Source organism: Chlorocebus sabaeus, chromosome 13, assembly GCF_047675955.1.
Source record: "Chlorocebus sabaeus isolate Y175 chromosome 13, mChlSab1.0.hap1, whole genome shotgun sequence".
Lineage (NCBI taxonomy): Eukaryota > Metazoa > Chordata > Mammalia > Primates > Cercopithecidae > Chlorocebus > Chlorocebus sabaeus.
Genome location: NC_132916.1, coordinates 10,003,912 through 10,024,388, shown reverse-complemented (window position 1 = coordinate 10,024,388; position 20,477 = coordinate 10,003,912). Strand labels below are relative to the sequence as shown.

Below are 20,477 nucleotides of genomic sequence, written 5' to 3'. Positions count from 1 at the left end.
TTCTGGTCCTTATTTCACATCTAAAATAGAGAGGTCAATTGAATTATTCCTAAATATATCTGAACACTAAAATAGAAGTTTTAAAGCATATATGTACTACCTGGTCACTCTAGCCTTAAGTCAGGGAAAAGTACAGATTCAACATTTAAAATTGACATAGACGCTTTTCACTTAATGCTACCACTCTTGCTTTATTTCATGAGAATGAGAATACAATAATATGCCATACGTTCATTTGGGTAAAAGATTGATGTCTTATAGCATAGTTTATAATTACGGAAAACATGTGAATTCACTGGGAATAAAGAAATTTTGAAGATAATAAAATATTTTCACTTATGTTGTAATTTCTATGTCATCTGGTGTAGGATGTGGCGATATTAATGTTTACACCTAACTTAAGTTTGTCATCTAAGACCTGAAAGGGTTGCGTCTATCAGCTGCACCCCTGGGTAGCCACACAACCTCGGGGGGAAGGCCTCAGCCCCATCCCTGGAACAGCAGGAATGAGAACAGCACTGCCTGTTGGGAAGATTGAGGGAGGCCATGAAAGTGCAGTGCTTGGCAGAGGGTCTCGTCATGGAAGGTACAATTGTGAGATACTTTTATGATTTTATTTTCTCCAAAAGAAAGGGAATAAAAGAAGAGGGGAGGAAACAAGACTAATTGCGAGAGATAAAGTACAAGGGGTGAGGGAAGGAGTAAGGAGACATGAGGGCAGCGTGGAGCAGCCGAGGGGGGAGATGGCTTTCACCACTTCCCAGCACCTATTGCAGATTCCACCCTCAAACATTTTGTAAGGACCCTTTATGCAAGGTAATGTTTGAACCCTGCTGAGGCAGTGGCGTGGGTCTCTGAGAGAATAATTAACTTAATTTGACTATCTGGTTTGTGGATGCGTTTACTCTCATGTAAGTCAACAACATCCTGGGATTGGGACACACTTTCTGGGCACTGCTGGCCAGTCCCAAAATGGAACATAAGGAAGTGGTTCTTCTACTTCTTTTATTTCTGAAATCAGGTAAGACATAGTTTTTTTAATTATAATAATTATTTTTTCTCCCACAATGTAGTAAAAATACATATGCCATGGCTTTATGTGCAATTCGTTTAATTTTTGATTCATGAAACTCCCAGTTGAAAATCTTGTATGAGATTGAGGAATTCTTCAAGAAATAAGTTTAATTTTCCCGTAAAGATGGTCAGGGTGCTGGAATGAATGGGCAGAGAAAGTAATGGGTGATTTTTCAAATCTAAATGAGTGGCCCCACATAATGGCTGGTCTAATTGAAAAACAGCCAATGTAGCTAACTATGCAAAGGATGGCTAAGCTCTTCGCCTCGTTCTCAGTTTGATTAATTTATATCATCTCTGTTACGTTGTCACGCTCCCCTCACTTGCAAGTTAAAACAATGAAATATCTCTTTGAATATATTCTGTTCCCTCACCAGTTCATGGTGGCAGTGGGGTCGGGGACTCAGCGTTTCTCTCTTTGTTATGGCCTGAATAAGGCTTTCCATAGGTATACGTTTGCTTCTTATCCCTGGAGAAATTACACGCATCCATTTGCCAGATGCCGTATGCAGATAGTGATTCAACAAATACTCACTCAGTGCTTGGGTTAGGTCCCCACATTTTTATACATACATACATACCTGTGTGTAAATGTCAGTGTGAGTGTGCGTTCTTTACAAACAGTAGCTTATTTAGCTTGTGGTATAGGTAGGGTGGCATATTCATCCTCATTTTATAAACAAAGAAATCTAGACTTAGGAAAATCATGTTATTTGCTCAGTGACCAAATTCTCAAATCAGGAAAATAAAGAAACCTGGATTTAAGCCAGGTTTCCCAGAAGGAATCTAGGGCTCTTCTCACTTTTCAGCTTTGTTTAAGCCTTTGAAAGAATATTCTAAACATGTTCTAGTAGTTCTTTTTCTTTTTTTTAAAAAAAAAGTTTTATTGAGATATAATTAACATATAGAATTCACCCATTTAAGGCATACAATCCAATGGATTTCAATATATTGAGAGTTGTGCAGCCACCATCAGAATAAATTTTTAAACTATTCATACCCCCAAAAAGGCACTCCATTCTCCTTAGCTGTTACCCCCAATCTGTAGCTTCTGGCAACCACTAATCTACTTTCTGTATTTATATCTTTGCCATTTTGAACATTTTGTACAAACAGAATCATACGATTTGCTAGTAGTTCTTCATGTAAATAATGTATATATACTTGAAATTCAATCTATAAATTACCAGATAAAATTTTACAAGTTGCACTTTAGAGCCAAATACATTTGAATTTAGTGGAAGCCATTCAAGGAACTATCAAAGAAAATACAGAGCAGGAGAAAATTAAACAAACAAATTTTTGTAAGAAATTGATGTGTGTTGGGGGGTATGAATATTATATTTCAGCCCATGGAAACTAGAACATAGATCACTATGAACTTACTCAGCGGGCTACACCAAAAGGCTAGATCAAACTCCTCTGCCACAGGATTAACATATGTTTTAACCAACCTGGGGGGCACATTCTCTCATTTTTGGAAAGCAAGGCTTTCTGTGGATATATCATCTTTCCAGTATGTTGGAATGCCAGGGGAGAGGAAAAAGTTTCTTTTACAGTCATGCTTAGTGGGAAGTAGAGAAACATGTTCCATTTCACAAATTACTAAGTCTTTAACACATGCAAATATGCACACACATTCACACACCACAGCGAGGAAGAAATTCTCACAGCATTAATAAAATACATTTGCATCGGTAGCAATATACATCTGCATTTTACCTATAATATAAATGTATTTTTCCACTAAAAGATTTGTTTGATGTTTCCTTGCCAGCAAATAAGCCCTATCAAATCCTATTGCCACATGAGTCCTAGAGGTGAATAAGAGAAAAAAAAAAAATGGGGGAAAATTATTTCAAATTAAAAAGAAAATGTTTGATTACGATTTGGGATATTTCCTAGGAACAGGAGCTGGGGAGGGGATCTCAGCAGCGATGTTCTATGAAGCATAATAACACGACACAGAGGTAACTTAATTGAAGGGGGAAATAAATGGAAGTTTTCTTTTGTTTGAACATCAGTTGTAGCCTGCTCTGCTATACTTTTAAAAAAATTCTTCAGAAAGTTTAACTTAACTCACTGTAGGACACACTTTGTGGATTTATGGTGTGTTTTGAAGTCACACTCTGAGCTGTAGAAGTAACCAAAACCCAACTCTTCTTGGAAATGAGAGCTCAAGTGGACAGAAAGTGCAGGGTGAAGACACGGATACGGGCCTAAAGCATCTATTTCTTTGTGATCTTTTGACACATCTCTCAAGTGCTTTTTGGTGGATTGGGTTTAGAATGCATCAGCCAACTCCTGCTCAATAATCCATTTTTCCAGCCTGGAGCATCTTAAATTGAGGAAGGACAAAGTCCCAGAGGTGGGGAGCAGGTGGACTTTGGCTGAGGACTTTGCATGAATCGATGAGGGTGCATCCTCCTCGCTGTCCTGCCCCTTGTGCTCTGTGTACCCTCAGGAGGTCAGGACCGCCTTTCTGAGAATGAGAATCTGTTCATTTGCCTTCCTACTGGATACTTGTCACCAGAATACAAAACCAATGCGCTCTGAAGTGTGCCATCTTTCAGAACCTCCCCTGATGGCATGTTCCCTGGAGGGCTTGCTGTCTTCAGAGTCAGGCTTGTCTCCTGCTCCCGCCTCCACTGCTCTCCCAGTCACTCTGTAACCCACTCCCTCTGCCTGCGGCCCCCACCACACCTCTCAAAGTGGTCAAGGTTGTTCTGTTGTCTAATTCCATGGAAGCTTGGCTATCTTCATTTTATTAGCCTCTTTTGGCCTCTCACCCTATGAAAATCACTAGCATTCTGTGCCAAGGATGGAGCTGGCATCTCCAGGCTAGTAATAGAGCTGCCAAAGCTCAGCCAGGTGTCCGGAAGAGCCTCAGGACAGGGGACACTCTGTAGCCTCGTGGTCGGAGCACAGCTGAGGCCCCCTTGGCCACCCTCTGCCACAACCGGGCAGAAAGCAGCTTTCGGACAGATTCATTGTCTCAGATTTGATCTCAAAGAAAAACCAAGACCAGTATTTGTACCGGGTTTTGCTTTTTTACAATTTCCTCCGAAATTCAGATACCTGTCAACATCTTGGAAAAACTGATTTCTCCCCAATTAGTAGTGTTGTGTGACTGTAGGAAGCCCAGTACAAAAATGGCCTTCTTTGCTGGGGAGCTTCTTACCCTCCAGTGTTTTGCCCAATTTTTGTCCGAGGTGGCAACGTAATTTAGTTCAGTTCTTATTTATTTCCAACATCATCCATGCACCAAAATTTATGTATCTCAAGGAGGGACCATTCAGAGGATGCCCCCCACCAGTTAAAGTGACAGTGTCAGAACCAAAGCGCATATCGTAAGAAATCAAACAATGGCCTCCAAGTTCCATTTCTACCCAGGGATGAACAAATCAACATCAATCTTGGTAACACAACTGCCACTGGTGGTGCCTTACTCTTCTCTCATGACATGGCACAATCGATAGCAAACATAATTTGTTCTTATTTAAGGATTTATCTCCATTAATGTGGTAACATAGTGGTTCCATAGTTCTAACCTGTTTATCAATCCAGTTAATCTTTTACTATCTTGCAATCTGTTAATGAAACTGTTTTTCTTTGTTTTATAATTTCAACTTTTAGAGTCGGGGTACATGTGCAGGTTTGTTACATAACTAAATCGCGTGACACCGAGCTTTGGGGTACAAATGATCCCATCACCAAAGCAGTGAGCTAAATACCTACTAAATAGGTAGTTTTTCAGCCCTCACCTCCCTCCCTCTCTCCCTTCTCTGGCAGTCCCCAGTGTCTTTTGTTGCCATCTTTATTTATATCCACAGGCCCGACTCTGTGTTCTTAACTAAACATTTGATTCATAGCTACCCATTCTACTTCCAGTAAACAGCAAGTTTTATTTGGTTAATGCTAACCAAATAGCTTCAAAGGAAGTCATGACAATTCGACATTGGCATTGATTTCCTGACCATTTGTTCCACTTGGATCTCCCACCTGCAGGTCAAGGAGAGCCTCTGGATGACTATGTGAATACCCAGGGGGCTTCACTGTTCAGCATCACTAAGAAGCAGCTGGGGGCAGGAAGCATAGAAGAATGTGCAGCAAAATGTGAGGAGGAGGAAGAATTCACCTGCAGGTATTTCCACTGTTGTTGCACCTACCCAGAAATCTGTAATTCGGATGGCAAGTAATTTACTCACAAATGTATTGACGATTTAAGAGGAAAGAGAAATTGATGGAATCAGAGTTTGGAACTGTATTTGCTCAAAGTATGTGAAGCCATACTAACAGCTTCTTGTTAAGGTTTATTGGAGTCTTTGTTAGAAAAATACCCTAAAAGGAAATTATTTGTTTTTACACCGGACATAAATATTAGCAGCTATTGTTCTGAGCTCCAGTTTTTAACATGATCATCAGTAAATGTTTGTTGAGGATCATGTGAATGAAAGTGTCCTAGATAGATCTGAGCAATGACTTATAGTTACAAGATCCACTGCCTGCCCTTTAGTATTTAAGGTGTAGTCAAAGAAACTGGATATAATGTTTAAAAAAAAAAAAAAAAAAGACAGTCCAAGTGAGGTACTGCAATAATGTTAAAAAAAAAAAAAAAGACAGCCCAAGTGAGGTACAGGCATAATCAATGCATGCTCTACCCAGATCCAGAGGAAAGAACAGTGCCTAAGGTTGAGGCAGCTAGAGAAGGCTCAGGGAGGAGGTGGGAACTGAGCTGGGTTTGGAGTTGAGAGAGCTCTTGACAAGCACCAGGTAGGCAGGGGAAGATGCAGCCCTGCACCTTCTCAGGGGGACCATTAAGAGATCAAGTTGACTAAAGTAGAGACTTTATGTAGGTGATGGGCCTGGGAAGGTAGCTATGGATGCCAGACTGAGCACCCACGGCAGGACCATGAGATGGAGATGGGAGGGGTCAGGGGCCAGGGCGGGGTGGAATGTGGAGCAGAGGTTCAGGGGAACTGATCAGAGTTGGGAGGTCACGAAGATGGACTATCTTGGGGAATGGGTTCAAAGCAACCAGAGTTGCTTCTTTCCAACCCAAAAACAAAAATTAAGAGGATGAGTAAAGAAGAAGTAAAGCAGTTGAAACAAAAAGAAAGAGAAAATTATGAGGGAGGGAAGGTAGGGGCAGGAGACAACAAGATTTACTGCCACGTTGGTGTATTTTGTTCAGTACTTCATTGATGCCATGCCCAAATAACTGAGACGCAGCAGTTCTGAACTCCCTGGTCCATCAAGAGATTCAATGATCTTTAGCATGTATCACATCACTTATTAATAAACATTTGTTTTCTTTAAATAAAGTAAAACACTTATTGGATTTCCTGCTTTTTTCTGCAGGTCATTCCAATATCACAGTAAAGAGCAACAATGTGTGATAATGGCTGAAAACAGGAAGTCCTCCATTGTCTTTAGGATGAGAGATGTCGTTTTATTTGAAAAGAAAGGTGAGTACATTTTCTTCCTCCTCCTCCTTCTGTCCTCCCCATCCTCCCACTCTTCCTCCTTGTCTATTCTATCTTTAATTTATAAGACCGGAGGAGGAAGGCACTATGGGGTCGTAAAATTGAATTCTGAGTTAGAACAGGATTTGATTACTAACTAGCCATGTCAGCTTGAGTATATTACTTCACCTCTTGGGTTTAATTTTTTTGTTGTTCAAAACATGAAACGACTGGATTTACAAAATCATTTCTACCTCTATGACTCTGAAAATAAGATTTTTAAAATATTATTTTATATTTAACAAGGAGATGGGAAGTCTAAGCATTCCTTTTGATCTTGGCTTCTTATTCTGCAGGGGGACCATGGTCCTTGGGCCCTATCATCTGGACGAAGTCTTGTAAAATAGAAATACTGAGGTGTTCTAATCCTCAGAAACATTTGGATTGGGACACAAATCTTATTTTCATTCTTACTCACATTTTGGGAGACATGGTCTATATTTTTCTCAGATTTCTTAAATGTTGTCTTTTAAAAATGTGCAAAAGTTACAGTTCCTTTTTTATAGTTTATTTTAAAATGTGGGTCAATAGTCCCACTGTTTAGAATAAGAGGTAGATGGGATTTCAATAGAAATTGCATGCCTTTTTAGATGTGCAAATGTTTCATTAAGCGTATGAAGATTTGAAGGGATGTATGACACTTTAAAAACTGTTTCCTACACTATGTTGGTGGCCAGGTATTAAGACCGTTAATAATAACAATTTAGCTCTCCAAATATTCTGCATCACAAGTGTTAAAGAGGACTGGAAACACCTTAGTCCTTGTATTCTTGAGTATGATTTGCCATATTGTGTCTAGTATCACGGCAAAACTCCAAGTCGCATTTTAAATAGTATTTATTTGGGTTGGAATTATTTCTACGCATTAACTCATCTTCCTGGGTTTCATTAGTTGTATGCATTGTACTTTCTTCCTTACCACTGTTTATCTCTAATTCTTGAGATTAAAGTATAGATTAAATCTAAACTTTATCTGGTGAAGTTATTAGTTCTTACAAGTAGCAAGCAAGCAGTAAAGTAAATAGGATCACCTAATTGTACCAGATTTAAAAAAAAAAAAAAAAAAAAAAAAGCCTGATTCTGTCTACAAAATGCTAACATTTAAATATGTCATTTGTAAATTGTTAACCAGAAGGAACATAGGAATGACTGTAGGTTGAGTTTGAAGTCTGAAGTTTGAAGGCTTTAGTTTGCTTGTTTTCAAAGTGACAGAAGGGAGCAAAAGGTTATGTAAACTCTGGTGGGTACATACAAACAAAAGAGAAGCGAAAAGTCAAAAGTCAGTCATTTTTTTTGGTCCTTGTTTCTTTGCTGTGGGATATTGACCTGCTGCTAACTTACCTGCCAGGGTTTTGCCAGGAACAGTGTTAGATCACATTTACTTCTGCCACTTGCCACTAGCCACACTGCCTTCACCAAGTCCAAGACCCTATCACCACTGGTTGGGGCTACTTGTAGCTGTACACATGACCTCTTAGAAATGTAACTGCCCTGTTTAAAGCCCTTCCCAGTGCCCTTAAAATAAGACCCAAAGACTTTCCAAATGTGCTAGGGCCCGGCATTATTTAAGTAACCCCCGGCTGCTGTTTGCTTGGCTTGCTAAACTTTTCTACACTGGCCTTACCTCTGTTCCTTCACCACTCCAAGCACACGCCCTCCTGCCTGGGACCCTCTTCACCTTTGTCCTGCTGTGCCAGCTCCTTCTTGTCTCCTAGGTGTCAGCCCAATCATCACCTCCTTTGCAAATCTTCCTTGACCCCTAGACCTCCCTTTCACAAAGTACCTTGAGTTTACACTTTTGATGAGTATCTTATGTCTACTGTAATACTAGGTCCCAATGAAGATGTACTTGTAATCATAATACGTAGTATTGGGTTAAAAGCATTAGTTTGCTGTAGGTATGTTAGGAGTACTTTCCCCAAGTGATGGATCAGTGAATTAAAAAACGACTAAAGTAGGTAACATTAAATGATGGTTCAAATATATCTTAAACATTTTGTATTTTCATTGAAAACACAAGTGTACCTGACACCTTTTGAGGTAGAGCAGAGGCTTTTTTTCTTTGAATATGGGGTCACCAGTAGAAGGTCTCTGGTGCATTTCCTGCATAAACTATGCTCTAGTGCAACATCTAAAATCATCACTTTCCTTATTTTTGAAGTGGACCATATCTCGACATTTATTAATCAATCTGAATGTGTAAAACCTTTAGATTTTTATGAGTTCCTCCTCAAGCTTTATAGTCAACTATATGAGTGGGTTGCCCTCCATGGATTTGATAGCAATTTTTTAAATGATTCATGTTTCAACTCCTTAAAAACATTTAATTTAGTTAAAAAAAAAACAAACAAAAAAAGAGCTTTGTTTCTTTTCACGTTCATTTCTCAGTTTAGATCATCTTTGATTAAATATAACTATAAGAAAGTTGGAAAATGCCAAGAAATGACTCGTTGTAAGCATATAACTCATGTGGGGGGAACAGATACGGGTGGGCACACTAACAAACACCTGCCAGCTGCATGTGGACCCAGGTGGGCACCAGACTGTTTTAAAGGCAGGAGAGGGCCCATTGGCTAACTAGTGAGTTGGTTGAGTGGAAGCTGGTTGAGAACTTTTACTGCAAACCATTTACAATAGACCACAATTTTATAGCCCTGTCTGGCACTTTTTCATATCACTGGGTGCCTGAAGAAATAGAAGTGGGTTGGATCTCTTTCAGTCTCTGAAAAGCCTGCCGTTCCCCCATCTAAAAAGCCCTTTCCCCATTCTCTCACTCTCTCTCATCATGTATGTAACATGTATCATCATGAAGTGATCTCATTTCATATTCTTTCCTTGAATATTTCCTGTAACCCTCCTGCCTGATCCCACTAGAACGTGAGCTCCATGATGGCCAGGCCTCTGGCTGCACTGTGCCCCATCTGTCCCCAGCATCCTGGTGGGGCTGGATACACAGAGAGCTCATAAGTAGCATTTGAATATATGAATCAAAGTATGGAATGGCTCGGTTTACTGCAGCCTTTTTGCAGATACAAAAGATGATCTTTTAGAAAGCAGAAACAAGGGGTCTGGTGCATGAGATCTTTCTCTCAACGTGACTGTGCTGTGCAGACCTTCATGTGGTGTCTTGTGAAAGACTTTGACCACTGTGTGGACTTCCCTTCAGTGTATCTTTCAGAGTGCAAGACTGGGAATGGAAAGAATTACAGAGGGACGATGTCCAAAACAAAAAATGGCGTCACCTGTCAAAAATGGAGTTCCACTTCTCCCCACAGACCTAAGTAAGACTTTCCCTTTCATCTTTGTGTTCATCTACTGTACAGTTGTCCCTCTGTGTCTGTGGGGGATTGATTCCAGGACCCTTGTGGCTACCAAAATCTGTGCTTCCCAAGTCCCTTATATAAAATGGTGCAGTATTTGCATATAATCTACATACATTCTCTTGTATAATACCTAATATAATGTAAATGCTATGTAATCGTTGTTATACAGTATTGTTTTTATTTGTATTGTGTTTTATTGTCATATTGTTATTTTATCTCATCTTTTTCAAGTCTTTTCCATCCACAGTTAGTTGAATTTGTGGATGTGGAACCCATGGATACAGAGGGCCAACTGTATTTAGGATAATTTCATCAGTTTTAATTCAAACCAGAATATGTGAATAAGCAGACAGAAAGAATCTTTTTGATGTCGATGTTCAATTATTTATAGCACCACAGTAGAACATGGTTACTTTCTATTTTTCCTTGGGTGTGGAGGTTTCTTGAAGACCTAGGACATAGAAGAATGCCTAGTTAAAAACAAAATCAATGAAACTATGAGTTTTAGGCCAAATCTGAGAAAAGACCAAAGATGACTATGTTTGGGACTGAAGTAAACCTATCAAGTTAGAACTCTCATCACATGTTCGACTCAAATTGTGGAGCAAAAGAGTAAATAAAATATAAAAATGAAAATGAAGATACGTGAAATTCAAATCTCGCAACTTGCCTATTATTTATTTTGGTGCATTTTTTGTACTTTTCCCAGTTTGGTGTTAGGTGGCATTAAGTTCTCAGTAATGACACTTATCAAATAGGAAATTAGTGCCTGTTACTCACCTTTATCCATTCCCACAACACTCAACAAATTGCCTTTGCTATATCCCTATGAGATGAGCAGATCGAATATTCCCCATGAGATAATGAAAACTGATTCAACCAAATGGCGAAGTCAGGGACTATCGAGGGCCATGGAGACACTCTGGGCCATTTTTACGAGGTAGTCTAGGCTTATCTTTATGAGGGAATTGAGGTCTTGGGGGGGTGGGGTTACCCCAAATAGGTTCACAGAAGAACCAGAAATAAAATCTGCCTTTCTAGACTGCAAGTCTTGTGATTTTCATCTAAATGGTTGTCTCTATACAGCAACTCATCTCTAGAACTGAAAATAAGCTTAACTCCCTCCTCCATCTCCCATTAAGTCAAGCTGCATTTCAGAGAAAACTAGGATTTTGGAATCAGACAGATCAACTTTGAATTCTTGATCTGCTTCTTCATAGCTATTTACGCTTAGGAACGTTTTGTTTTGTTTTGTTTTACGTTGCCACTCAGTCTTCCCTTCTGTAAAACAGGGATAATAACATCTTCCTCAAATGGTTTTTGTTATTAGGACTAAAAGAGAGAATGTGTAGAAAGATGTTAGTGGAATTCCTGGCACATAGTTCACATGGACAAAACGGTATTAACTACGAGAATTTTTACAGGGAGAAAGGTAAGTGACAAAAGCAGGTGTTTGGAATGAATTAAGACCATGGCAGGCTTTTGAGGCCTTTATATTTCTCCTGACTGTGCAATAAAAATACCTTGACTCTTTGTCTAAGCCTTGGCTGTCACAGTAGCAATGGTAATATTAGCTACTGTGCCAGAAGCAGCCTATCAATAGAGAAATTGAAAATCTGGCCACGCAAATGCTGCAGCACCCAGCTGAAATGCATTTGGATGACAATCTCAGATGAGAATCAAGAGTGTCTCCTTCTGCCTTGCTAATAGCAAGCTGATTTTTAGAACATAGTCTAAGTGCTTCTTTTCCATCCTCCCCAGATTCTCACCTGCTACACACCCTTCAGAGGGACTGGAGGAGAACTACTGCAGGAACCCAGACAACGATGGGCAGGGGCCCTGGTGCTACACTACTGATCCAGAACAGAGATTTGACTACTGCGACATTCCCGAGTGTGAAGGTCAGAAGTGGCTCTAGAAAATGTTTTCATTTCTGCCCTTCACCCTGTAAAATAATTTGTTGCCAAGCCCCTTCCCACAAGGATATTATTAATAATTGAGTAACGTATTCACCTCTCGGAAAGGAGCTAAACTTTGTTTAGACCCCCAGAATTAACCTGAATTTTTTTTTTTCTGAGACAGAGTTTTGCTCTTGTTGCCCAGGCTGGAGTGCAATGGTGCGATCTCGGCTCACCACAACCTCCGCCTCGAGGTTCAAGTGATTCTCTTACCTCAGCCTCCCAAGTAGCTGGGATTACAGGCATGTGCCACCAAGTCTGGCTAATTTTGTATTTTTAGTAGAGACAAGGCTTCTCCATGTTGGTCAGGCTGGTCTTGAACTCTCGACCTCAGGTGATCTGCCTGCCTCAGCATCCCAAAATGCTGGGATTACAGGCGTGAACCACCATGCCCAGTCGACCTGAATTATTTTTATTAAAATACTGTATCAACATGTACAAATATAAAACTAAATCTAGGCTGGGCGCGGTGGCTAACGCCTGTAATCCCAGCACTTTGGGAGGCCGAGGCGGGTGGATCACGAGGTCGGCAGATCGAGACCATCCTGGCTAACACGGTGAAACCCCGTCTCTACTAAAAATACAAAAAATTAGCCGGGCGAGGTGGCGGGCACCTGTAGTCCCAGCTACTTGGGAGGCTGAGGCAGGAGAATGGCGTGAACCCGGGAGGCGGAGCTTGCAGTGAGCCGAGATCGCGCCACTGCGTTCCAGCCTGGGCGACAGAGTGAGACTCCATCTCAAAAAAAAAAAAAAAAACTAAATCTAAACTCTAAGTACAAACTTCTTATGCTTAAAACTCTTACACAGTGTTAACCCCAAGACAGATTTGCAATTAAGTAGTTAAAATAAAACAACAAAATCAATAAAAATCAAATAAACAATACACATTTGATGCGGTAAACTTCGCTGTTTTGTTGAAGCTAAACAAGGAACCAGTTTTCAAATCAGCAATCCATTATTTTCATGGACTGACCAATTTAATAGTGCACCTCAAAGGTCAATGCTAAAAATTTTTTTTTAAATCCTACTGAAAAATCTGTCTTCATTTCACATTTCTGGCTACATTTGTTAGTGCAAAAGGGAATGAATAAAGGTGAGATTGGTGTGTGACAGTGTGGATGTGGTGCTGTGTGACAACTCAGTTCCAACATCACTTCCACCTACTTGAATCACGGGGGTCCTTTATTTGTACACCATGCTATAGGTACTTGTCCTTAAGTGCCACCAATGCATCACTTTTATATTAAGTCTGCCCCTGTTTTCCTTAGTACTCCATAAAATTTAAGTCCCATATTACTCTGCCTCACCATGTTACTTCAATCATTCTGAATCAAAGTTTAAGTTTGCAAATAATTTTGCAAAAAAGAGCCAATCCTGTTTCTCAACAATATAAAAAGAGAAGCGCTGTCACTTCAGGTGAATATTGTTCTCCATGAGGTCATGAGCATAAACAAAAACTCCAGACTAAAACCCTGAGAAGGTGCCAGCTCATTCAGCAGTCAACGGAATGATCAGAATAATTTCATACAAAGTTGTAAAGATCATTATTGAAATGAAGATGCCAAATATTGAAAACTCCTAATGGAGAATGTAGACTCCTGAGAATATATGCACCCCTGGCTCCCCACTGGCCTGCACATCCTGGTTTAAGGACATGGCCTCATGGAAATTCTGCATTTGGCCACGACTACAATAGTTGAGGGGGTATTGACTAAAATATGTGAATGCTACGGTTTAAAAGGAAAATGACATTTGGATTATGTTAGAAAATCCTGAGTCCTTATTGCCAATTTTATTGCCAAGTGCCTGTTGTGAATTACATCGGAATGAGGGGCAAGTCGCACTTAAGTGAGTAGGATTCTGGTGTTTAATGTCTATTTTGCTTCATCCATCTCAGTTTTCTTCTTCCTCTCTGTCCTTCCTTCCCACTCTGTCCAGATGAATGTATGCATTGCAGTGGAGAAAATTATGATGGCAAAATTTCCAAGACCATGTCTGGACTGGAATGCCAGGCCTGGGACTCTCAGAGCCCACACGCTCATGGATACATTCCTTCCAAGTAAGTCTCACTGGGAAAAACATTTCCACGTTTAAGTCTCTGCAGCTTTATCAGACATTTGCTTTTATTTAAATATTTTAGCATTCCTCAAGAAGTGAACGTCTGATGTTTTTAATTTCAAAGCTAACATCCTCCCACAAGACTGCAAGTGAAATACGCATTCTTGCTGCTCAAAATGTGGTCCGTGGGTCAGCAGCAGGGATGTTTTCTAAGAATTTGTTGGAAATCCAGAATGTCACACCCTCTGAATCTGATTTGCTTAATAACCAGATCCTCAGCTGATGCACACACACATTCAAACACTAATGTGGGTATGAATACATTAACATCTGTCTTGAGAAATACACACACACATGTTGCTGGTGTATTTCCCAAATATTTTTCTTTTCTCTTTACTCCTTGTCTTTCTTTTCCCTTCGTACCAATAAGATTCATGTCTCCTAACCTTTGACCTATGAGCAGATATCATGGATTTGTGAATCCCAGATGTTTTATGTGTATTTACATCAGTGCATTTTTCTGGAATGAGGATTCATAACTTCCATTAGATTCTCTAAGGGGACCATGAATTTAGAATGACAATAAGCTTCTTGCTCTAGAAAGTCACGATGTTTCCAAGAATAAGGTTGTGTGAGTATTCTATTTCACATTAATTGTGCTGGAAAACACCTCCCATTCCACAGTGGCTTCTGGTCTTTCTCTTCCTTCTATAATGACTACAGGGCCATACCAGGGCTTTCAAGAAAGCAGAAATGAGGTTGAGCCACAGATTCCACTGTGGAAAGCAGCTCTACTGAATTTGTACACCTCCCACTCCAAATCGCTAGCTTAAAACACAGCAGCTGCCATTTTCCTTCAAAGGAGAAATACAGGAAAGGCCTAATGGTCCAAAACTGGGTAAAGTCACTTCCAGGAAACCAGAAGGAGAAGAGGATTGCTTAAGCCGCTGCTGGCTCCTCTTTCCATCCTAGTAAGCATTTACAATCTCAGAGAGGGAATGAATAAGTGCAGAGGGCCACCAGGCATGGAGTGCATCCAACAGCCCTAGCCATTGGGCCCCACTGAGGAAGGATCCAGCCCATACTGCATGGTGAGACCCTTGCAGGAGCACAGCTTCTCCTCTTGGTTTTTCTAAGCTTCAAGGCTGGTGGGAGCAGAGCCTGGTAAATCAGAAGACCATTCCTTTAAGTTACGAAGATGCCCATTTCTTGGCTCTATTAGGTACTAGATGAGTATCTTTAGTCAGGGAGCACTTTGCATTTTAAAGACTGCTATTACTTGTGGTTGAATAACTGGAGTTTGCTTACATCAGTTTTCCAGATAGCCAAAATGATAAGGTCACTGATTCTGTTGAGTGATTTTTACACATGTAAACTGTTAGTAAAACAGTGCTTGGCAGCTGGGCATGGTGGCACATGCCTGTAGTCCTAGTTACTTAAAGGGTGGAAGCGGGAGGATTGCTTGAGTGAGTTCAAGGAGTTCAAGTCAAGCCTGGGCAATAAGTGGGACCTTGTCTCTGAAAACAAAACAGAAAAAGAAAGTCCTTGGAATACGGGGCCAGCCTTGTTTCCTAGTTGCCATCTCTGAACACAGCCTTCATCCAATTACCTCCTCCGTGCCCAACTGTGCCTAGCACACAGCAGGTGCTCAATGTTTGCTCTTGAAAAAGAGTCTCATCCGTGAACGTAAATGTTCCATGCTACTAAAATATTTCTTGTCCATTCAGATTTCCAAACAAGAACCTGAAGAAGAATTACTGTCGTAACCCCGATGGGGAGCCACGGCCTTGGTGTTTCACCACCGACCCCAACAAGCGCTGGGAACTTTGCGACATCCCCCGCTGCAGTGAGTATGGCGTACACCCAGATTCCAGGATTCTGACCTGCCCTGTTCTTGAAATCAGAAGAAAACACGTGTCAGTGCCTGAGGGCAGCCTCTGAAAAGTGACCTACGAGTCCTATGGGATGTTATTGGTCTTTATTTTATTGCTGGTTTAAAAGAGTTATGGTTATTGGTTACTGTAGGTGATTGATCAGAGCATCCATTTATCATATTTTTCTTTCTTTGCATCTGAAACTTCCGCCTCAGAAGTTCACTGAAATGTAGGCTTTGGGTGTTGTTCGTCCTATTCTACTTTTCTCTGTGCTAAAAGGAAATCAGACCCATGCTCTCTGACACATGAATTTCATTTTAACCAGAGTTCTAATAGTTGTTTTGTAAACAAAGAGTGTCTTTGTTTACAATGTTCAGGTCTGTGGGTGTCTAGTTTTTCCAACTTGGGGAGCAGAGGGTGAGGGGTGGGGGTGGGGAAGAGTTCAGGAGGAGAAGATGAAATGGCAGACCTAGTAGAAATGATGTGGAGTAAACAATTTTATCGTATTTTCCTCTCTGAGAATTTGAAGCAAAGGATTACACACTAAGACAAAGACAGGCATGAAAGGTTAAAAAGGATTCAGTGAGGGTTGGCCTCCCCTCCTTTCCTCTGACACGTGTCCTTCGAAAGCAGAAGTTCCTCAGGCATTCTCCCTTTGTGTGAATATCAATTTCTCCTTTTTTCAGTTTCTCTTTTTGTCATCTTCTTTTTTTCCTCAAGAATGTCTTGATTTCCGGATGCGCACACTTTTCCTTGGAGGTGTTTTTTGCCTTCTTTCCATGGACTCTTTCCCTGCTGTTTGGCTTTTATGGAATGTTGGGTGCCATTCAGTCATGGCTACTCAGTGAATAATTTATTCTTCAGGAAATAGAGTGGACCTTTGGTGTCTGTGAGAATTCGGGGTGGGAGGTGACATGTGTTGATACTTACCAGGTAGGAAGAACTGAGCAAAGAGAACATAGAAAGAAGCATCTACCCAAGGGTCTTTCCCTGAAGGAGTTCCTCATGAAAGGGTCTCACAGGCATAGATGCTACTAAATTTATTTCTTCTGAAAACTTGAAACAATTTTCAAGTGCCAAACTCCAAGAGAGGCTGAGGAGAAGACAAGCAGGCCAGAGCACCCTGCAGCCATCCTCCTTAATAACATCCATCTGTGCGTTCTCTATTTTGAAATTATTCATTGTAGGGCTGGGCACAGTGGCTCATGCCTGTAATCCCAGCACTTTGGGAGGCAGAGGCAGGCAGATCACAAGGTCAGGAGTTCAAGACCAGCTTGGCCGATATGGTGAAACCCCACCTCTACTAAAAATACAAAAAAATTAGCCAGGCATGGTGACACTCTCCTATATTCTGAGCTACTTGGGAGTCTGAGGCAGGAGAAAGACTTGAACCTGGGAGGTGGAGTTTGCAGTGAGCTGAGATCATGCCACTGACTCCAGTCTGGGCAACAGAGTGAGAGTCTGTCTCAAAAAGAAAAAAATTATTCATTGTAATTTATTTTTCCCATTCAAGCAACACCTCCACCATCTTCTGGTCCCACCTACCAGTGTCTGAAGGGAACAGGTGAAAACTATCGCGGAGATGTGGCTGTTACCGTGTCCGGGCACACCTGTCAGCGCTGGAGTGCACAGACCCCTCACACACATAACAGGACACCAGAAAACTTTCCCTGCAAGTAAGTCCCCTCCAGTCTCATTCTGCTGCTATGGAATGTGAAATCCCATTGACTTTGCCTTAGTTTTAGTTACTATAGGAATGCAGGATAAAGTATTCTCAAAGAAAAACTGATCTAGTCATAAGTAAAGGAAATGAACTTTAGCACGTTTTTTCCCATAACAGTTGTTCTCAAAGTGTGGTTCCCCAGACTTTTTTTTTTTTTGGAAAGCTAAACTCACAACCACTTCTTTTTCAGAAATTTGGATGAAAACTACTGCCGCAATCCTGATGGAGAAAAGGCCCCATGGTGCTATACAACCGACAGCCAAGTGCGGTGGGAGTACTGTAAGATACCGTCCTGTGAGTCCTCCCCAGTATCCACGGAACCATTGGATCCCACAGGTAAGCAAGGGTATGGGAGCTTACTGAGGGCCCAAGTGCTCTCCTTATTTTTGTACACCAGTGGCGTCATCACAATATACAGTAGCTTTGTTAGTTTAATGCTCTTGTGGTCAGAGAGTGTGCCCTATATGATTTCAGTTATTTTAGATTTGTTGAGGTTTGTCTTATGGTTCAGGATATAGTCATCTCGGTGAATGTTTCATGTGCTCTTGAAAAGAATGTGTCTTCTGTTGTTGTTGGGTGGGATGTTCCCTCAAGGTCATTTAGGTGAAGTTGGTTGCTGGTGTTCTTCTGTATCCTTACTGATTGTCTGTCTCCTCCTTCATTGACTACTGAGGATGAATGGTGATGTGTCCAACTTTAACTGTAGATTAGTCTATTTCTCTTTTAGATCATAACTCTGTTTTGTATATTTTGAAGCTCTGTTGTTAGGCACATATTTATTTAGGATTGTTATGTCTTCTTGATGAAAGGACTCCTTTATCATTATGTAATGTTTCTTCTTATCTCTGGGAATATTCCTTTTTCTGAAGTTCTGAACTCTCTTTATGGTGATATAAATACAGTCTTACAGCTCTATTTTCACTAGTATTTGTATGATATATCTTTTAAATTTGTATCTCTTTTAAATTGATCTCAGCTTTTAAATTGAGATGTTCAAACCATTTGCATTAATGCAATTGTTAATAGAGTTGAATTTATATATACCATCAAGTTAGTTATTTCTTTTTGTCCCATTTAAACTTTGTTCCTTTTTTCATCTTTTTCTGCCTTCATTCAGATTGAGTTTATCTCCACTACTTACTTATTACATTAATTTTTAATGGTTTTAGTATTTTCTACAATGTAATATACATTTTTGACTTTTCACATTCCACCTTCAAATGATATAATTCTACTTGACATACAAAAACTTTACATCATTGCAATTCTACTTCCACCCTCCCAAAATGCTACACTATCACTCTTTGGAATAGAAGCTTACTTCTACTATGTCATAGATCTCACAATACATTAACACTATTTTTGCCCTAATTAGTTGTGTCTTAAAGTGATTAAGAATAAAACTATTTTAAATATTTTCTTTCTTTCTTTATTTTACATTTCTGGTGCTTCTCATCTTTTGAGGTAGATCTCAATTTCCATCTGGTGTCAGATTCTTTCTGTGAAAAACAACCTTTAGCATTTTTTGTAGCACAGGTCTGCTACTGTTGAAGTCTTTCAGATTTTCAGTGTCTGAAAAAGTATTTTGCCTTCAGTTTTTAAAAGTAATTTTGCTGAATATAAACACTGAGTTGAGAGTTTCATTCCTTGCAACGCTTTAATGATGATGTTCCATTATCTTCTGTTTTAAATAGTTTGACTAGAAATCTGATCTTTGTTCCTATGTTTTCAATAGGTCATTTTTCTCTGACTACCTTTAAGATTTACTCATCTTTGTTATTCAACAGTTTGACTATGATGTGTTTATTATGAATTTCTTTGTGTTTAATCTGCTTGAGATATTCTGAGTTCCTAGATTTATAAATTGTTGATTTTTTTCTTTTCTCTCTCTTTTTTTTTTTTTTTTTTTTTTTTTTTTTGAGATGGAGCCTCACTCTGTCACCCAGGCTGGAGTGCAGTGGCGCAATCTCGGCTCACTGCAACCTCTACATCCCAGGTTCAAGTGATTCTCCTGCTTCAGCTTCCTGAGTAGCTGGGACTACAGGCATGTGCCACCAGGCCCAGCTAATTTTTGTATTTTTGGTAGAGACAGAGTTTTGCCACGTTGGCCGGGCTGGTCTCAAACTCTGACCTCAGATGATCCATCACCTTGGCCTCCCAAAGTGCTGACAGTACAGGTGTGAGCAACTGTGCCCAGCCTAGATTGTCGATTTTCATTGTCCTTGTAAAATTCATAGCCATTATATGTTCAAATGTTTCTTTTTTCACTTTTCTCTCTTTGTATTTTCCTTTTGGGACTCTAAGTACCCATGTGTTAGAACATTCATGTTGTTTCATAAATCTTGTAAGCTTGTTCTTCTCTTTTTTTTTTTCAGTAACTCTTTTTCTCTCTTTGTGTGTTGGTTTGGATAAGTTCTAGTAACTATTTCCAAGTTTATGGATTATTTTGTCAGTTGTGTCTAGTCATCTCCTCAGCCCACTGAGAGAATTCTTCATCTCTGATATTGTGACTTTTTTTCTAGCATTTTCATGTTACTCTTTTCTATAGTTTCCATCTCTTTGCTGAAATTCTCTACCTATCCATGCATATTGTCCACCATTACGACAAGATCGTTTAACATATTAACGTAGGTATCACACAATCCCAATCTGATAGCTTCCAGATGGCATCTTCTGTAAGTCTGACTTCTCTGGATTGCTTTATTATTCAACAGTGGCTTTTTTTCCCCCCTTGGGTTTTTGGTGTGTCTTGTAATTCTTTAATCAAACACAAGACATTATAAATAGAAGAACAGTAGAGGTTACAGTAAATATTATTTATACTTTGAAACGGACACCCTTCTCTTGCAAATATATGTTGTGGATAATTGAGTCAATGTAGTCACTAGTTTAACTGAATTTGGGATTTGTGGTTGCTAGTTTTACCTTAAGTGCAAAACAGA

At 40.0% G+C, this 20,477-nt stretch overlaps 1 protein-coding gene across 1 annotated transcript in view; it reads left to right on the top strand.

The window, feature by feature from the left end:
* The first annotated feature begins 915 nt into the window (after window positions 1-915).
* The window catches only part of PLG (plasminogen), a 53,288-nt gene continuing 33,726 nt past the window's right edge, over window positions 916-20,477 (top strand). Inside the window, exons 1-9 of the mRNA XM_008007746.3 lie at window positions 916-1,021; window positions 5,083-5,218; window positions 6,436-6,542; window positions 9,766-9,880; window positions 11,684-11,823; window positions 13,819-13,939; window positions 15,666-15,784; window positions 17,326-17,488; window positions 17,726-17,871. Coding sequence (XP_008005937.1) covers window positions 973-1,021; window positions 5,083-5,218; window positions 6,436-6,542; window positions 9,766-9,880; window positions 11,684-11,823; window positions 13,819-13,939; window positions 15,666-15,784; window positions 17,326-17,488; window positions 17,726-17,871 — 1,096 coding nt within the window. The 5' untranslated portion in view covers window positions 916-972. The remainder of the gene's footprint in view (window positions 1,022-5,082; window positions 5,219-6,435; window positions 6,543-9,765; window positions 9,881-11,683; window positions 11,824-13,818; window positions 13,940-15,665; window positions 15,785-17,325; window positions 17,489-17,725; window positions 17,872-20,477) is intronic.